Below are 4,979 nucleotides of genomic sequence, written 5' to 3' on the forward strand. Positions count from 1 at the left end.
CCTGGAGCCCATGCGGAATGTGAACGAGGAAGAGCTGGAAGGCCTGCCCTTGCTGGCCACACAAGATGGCTGCCTGCATGCCCTCAGCATCCACCAGCCAGTCTTCCACAACTCCTTTGCACACCTCTTCCCCCACCACTGCCACCGCTTTGCCGACAAGTTAATTTCTGACTTGACCCTGCCTCGCTTTGTGAAGGAGCTTGGCCTCCTGGAGGCCACACCACTCATCCAGGAGGCACTGGGTCAGCTGAACTGGACCACACAGGGGGAGAAGTGGCTCAAGGATCTGTGGGAGTTCTTCAGAACTGTGATCTACAGAGCCACGAAGGCCGAAAAGGAGGTGGCGGCGAACATGAACTTATTCATGGATCATCTTCAGGATGTGGTGGTGCTGCCTGTTCAGGGGGGTGAGACAGGCTCAAAGCACCTCCTGCCACTATCCTCCCTCCCCAAAGTTCTTTTTGAGTGTGACACAGAGGTGGCCAAGGTGCTGCACACACTGGGCATCCCTGTGCTCCAGAAGTCCCTGCTGCCTCTTGACTTTACCTACCATTGCCTGAGGACAAGGGCACTGCAGGCCACAGATCCCAGGGCTGTGCTGGCCCAGCTGGTGGACACCAGAGCTGATCTCCGCTGGAGGGACTTAGGTGAGTGGGATGTTACTGGCCTGCTGCGCTTTATGCAGGGAAAACTGAATTCATCGGAGCTGAAACAGCTCCAGCTCCTGCCTCTCTTCCAGAAGTATGATGGGGGCTATGTACCTGTGGAACCCTACCGCAAGGTACTGTTGCTCAGCAGCCAGTTCCCAAAACTGCCTCTGGATGTCCAAGCCCTGTACAACCTGGAGGAGGGCACATTGCTGCTCACAGCAGACAAGATCCACCAGCAGCTGGCTAAGGATTTGCAGTGGGAGCTCACAAATGACCAGCAGCTCTTCATAACTGTGGTGCTGCCCCGGCTATCCCAGCTCACAGTGCAAGAGCTTATGGCAGCTGTGCGCTTGTTCTTTGCTCTGCAACACATCTGTGACATTAAGTTCAAGGAAGATGTTGTGGCAGCTTTTCAGACTGTGGCCTTTATACCTGACACCCACGATGTGCTGCGCTGCGCCTCCTACTTCTACAACAACACACCCTCCTTCTGCACCCTGCAGCTCCAACACCGCTTTGTGCCTGAGTCTTTCTTTGAGAAGCTAGGTTACAATTGGGAAGCTGCTAAGGACTTCCTGCTTCAGGCAGGTGTCCGCACCAGCCTTTCTGTGGAGGATTTTGTGGCACTGGCCCTAAAGATAGAGCGTGAAGCCACTTGGGCTAGGTGCCACACTGAAGACCTGCTAGCACGACAGCAGGAGATGCTCAAAGAGCTTGGCACCCTGTTGGACAATCCTTTGCCAAAGGGTTTCCTGAGGCAAATTGCCTCAATCCACTTCCTGCCTCCCATGGACATCCCTCCAAACTTGATCAACCTCCACCCACCTTTTGCAGCCTGCACTAAGCCCGTGGCCCTGAAGGGCAGCGTTTACCACTGCCAAGAAGATGTGGCTGAGCTCCTGTGGACATCAGCCACCATCCTGCCGAAGTCCTTTACACTCAAGCAGGACCTCCTGGAGGTCATGGAAGTCCTTGTAGAGATACCCACCGCCCTGGTGGTGGCCAACCTGGAGCAGGTGTGCAGGGCAGCTTGCCAGACACCACAGCAGGTGAACACACGGGCCAGCGTGCTCCAGAAGGTGTACAACTTCTTGCAGACCCGTCTGAAGGAGGTGGATGCAGGGCGCCTCGCTGAGCTGCCTGTGGTGCTGGCCAAGTCAGGGGACATGGCCATGCCATGGCAAGTGGTGACATCACTCCCGGATGAGGCTGACTTTTACCCCTTTCTCCTCACACCTGACCCCCACATGGCTGTCTATGGAGACCTCCTGCAACGCCTTGGGGTGGTCCTGCTCCCCACGCTGACTCACTACAGCCGTGTCCTGGCCCAAATCCACCAGGAGAGCCGTGTCAGTGGGACCCTCAATACTATCCAGAAGAAGACAGTCCTGCTGGCCACACGGCACTTCTTCCAGCTGCTGCAGGACGCACTGGAGCCCCCTGATTTCTCTACTGTGGCTGAGCTGTACTTGCTGAGCACTGCTGACTGCCTAGAGTCATCCCACAGTCTGTACTTCAATGACTGCGTGTCCTCAAGTACCTCTAGGGCCTTGGGGAAGACCTTTGTGTTTATGGCTGAATTGCCGGGGACGGGGTGTAATGCCTGGTGGCTGCTGCAAATGCTACCACAGCGCCTGCGGCCACGGGCCCTATCAGAGGTGATGGAGCAGCAGCTGGAGGAGAGCAGTCTGCAGCTATGTCGCTACGGTTCTCATTGCCCTGGGCAGAGGCGTCTGCAGACCCTCCTGGTATCACCGTGGTTTAGGATGGGGCTGGAGGCCCTGCTCCGGTGGCAGAGCTGCAGGGCTATGATGAGAATGGAGTGGCATGGTGACTTTGCAGTGGAGCAGCTGAAAGTACAGTGCTGCGAGGACATCTGCACTGTTCTGGTCCACTGTGGTGCAAAGGTGGAGGGCAGCTCCCGGCCACAGGTCATCCATGTGTGCCCGGCTGGTGGTGCCCAGCGGCTCCTCTACATCCGGCATGCAGATATGGTGCTGGACCGGCACCAGCTGAGGATCCTGGAGACGCTAGCACAGGAGATCAATATCATCCTGGGTGGACAGCTGGAGGCACCCGCCTTGTCAGTGCTGCGTGAAATGCTGGTCTGCCAGAAGCCACAGGACGTGGCCTTTGTTCTGGAGGAGAATGATGTGGCACTGGTGGGTGCTGCACCAGAGCCAGAGGAGGTCATGGCACCAGTGCTGGAGTCAGAGCTGGAGAAGAGGCTGCAGGAGGAGGCTGTGGCAGACGGGAAGCCATGGAAGGATTGCCACAGCCTGATGTCAGAGGTGAATGGCAATGTGGATCACAGCGTGGCAACCTTGTGGCAGCTGTGTGCTGTCAAGCAGCCAAAGGTGTTGCGGGACCTCTACCTCCAGCACAACCCTGCAAGTGCTGCCCAGCACCACTGCTGGCAACAGGAAGGCCATGGCTCCTGGTTGTGCAATGAGGAGGCCATGGCCCTGACTCCATCCATCCCAGAGGCCCAGCGGTGGCTGCGGCAGGCCAAGAGTGACCTGCAGGCAGCCCACAATGACATTAGGCACTGCTGTCCCAACTGGGTCCTCTTCAAGGTTCACCAGGCCCTGGAGAAGGCGCTGCTGGCTGCCGTACTTTGCCATGGTGAGGCCTTTGATGTCCCAATGGGGCTGGTGGGGCTGGCCCAATGGCTGGAAGCAGTGGAGCCAAAGCTGAGGGGCCTGGCAGACGAGGTGAACTCATTGCATGACTGTGGCATGGATGGCAAGGCCACACAGTACCCAAGTTACCACCCCTTCCCCATCACCCCCAACGAGGCCTTCCACAGTGTGGATGAGGAGGAGGTACTGAAGCGGGTGCAAGGAGTGCTGGTGAGGCTGCAGGACCACGTGGGTGGAATGTGAGGATGTCCCCACAGAGGGAGCACTGGCAGCTTGGCCACGGGACCACCATGGACCCACCACGGACCTGTCGCGGACTCACCATGGATTTGTCACAGACCTGCCACAGGCAATTCCAGACTGTCCAGCCCTGCAGCAGAGCTGGACTAAGGCAGGAGGGGTTTGGGGGCAGATAGGGGGCCTACGCCACTGAAAGTCATGGGGTAACATGTGCCATTGGCATGCCTTGGGAGCAGGGGAAATAAAGTACAATAATAAATGTTGCAATGCTGGTAGACCCTTCACTAACAGTGTGGTCAGGGGACATGGAGATGTCATGGGTGACTGGGGGTGTGTGCAAGGTGAAGGTGGTGATGAAGGGGTTTAGAGGACTGTGGTGGTCCTTGGCCAGCCACCAAGCTGCTCTATCACTCCCCCTCTTCAACAGGACAGGGGAAGAAAATACGATGAAAATCTCATGGATCTTGATAGGGACAGGGAGATCACTCACCAAGTACTGTCACAGGCAAAACAGACTCGACTTGGGGAAATTAATTTAATTTATTGCCAATTAAACAGAGTAGGATAGTAAGAAATAAGAACAAACCTAAAAACGCCTTCCCCCCACCCCTCCCTTCTTCCTGGGTTCAAATTCACTCCCAACTCTTCTACCTCCTCCCTGCAAGCAGCGCAGGGGAATGGGGAATGTGGATTGGGGGTCAGCTCATAATACTTTGTCTCTGCTGCTCCTTCCTCCTCACGCTGTTCCCCTTGCTCCAGTGTGGGGTGTCTCCCATGGGAGACAGTCCTGCACTAACTTCTCCAATGTGGGTCCTTCCCACGGGCTGCAGTTCTTCAAGAACTGCTCCAACATAGGTCCCTTACATGGGTTGCAGTCCTTCAGGTACCGACTGCTCCAGCGTGGGTCCCCCACGGGGCCACAGGTCCTGCCAGAAGACCCGCTCTGGTGTGGACTCCTCTCTACAGGCCGTAGTCCCTGCCAGGAGCCTGCTCCAGTGTGGGCTTTTCACGGGCTGCAGGTTCCTTCAGAGTATCTCCACCTGCTGTGGTGTTGATACCGAGTACAAAGGAATATTTGTCGGAGTTTTCCCGGATCTTTGCCGGCGGCGGAGCGGGAGTCACGAATCCGGAGTAATGATAGAGCCCAATATGGGTATGGTCATCCTCCTTCATTTAGACTTACAACAGGGTTTATATAGTTATGTGCCACAGACACAAGCTTCATAACAACCCATAATTGGTTAACTGCAGTCATTCACGCACTCGGACATGCACTTCATAACAACTTACAATTGGCTAATCACAGTCGTTCACACGCTCGGACGCGCGCTTCATAACAACTGTTCACGCGCCCCCAACTCCTTCCTCATTGGAGGCTGACGGCCACACCGACCCCCGCCTGCTCCCCATCCCGGTTGTTGTTCCGCATCTGTTGTTTATCCGCTGG

The 4,979-nt window shown here is 56.3% G+C and overlaps 1 protein-coding gene across 1 annotated transcript in view; it reads left to right on the plus strand.

Moving 5' to 3' along the window:
- Positions 1–3,535, plus strand: part of LOC103921406 (sacsin-like) — an 11,536-nt gene extending 8,001 nt beyond the window's left edge. The window contains exon 7 of the mRNA XM_009329366.1: positions 8–3,535. Coding sequence (XP_009327641.1) covers positions 8–3,535 — 3,528 coding nt within the window. The remainder of the gene's footprint in view (positions 1–7) is intronic.
- Positions 3,536–4,979: the final 1,444 nt, after the last annotated feature.

This window comes from Pygoscelis adeliae, unplaced genomic scaffold (genome assembly GCF_000699105.1).
Source record: "Pygoscelis adeliae isolate BGI_AS28 unplaced genomic scaffold, ASM69910v1 Scaffold407, whole genome shotgun sequence".
NCBI classification, from domain to species: Eukaryota; Metazoa; Chordata; class Aves; order Sphenisciformes; family Spheniscidae; genus Pygoscelis; species Pygoscelis adeliae.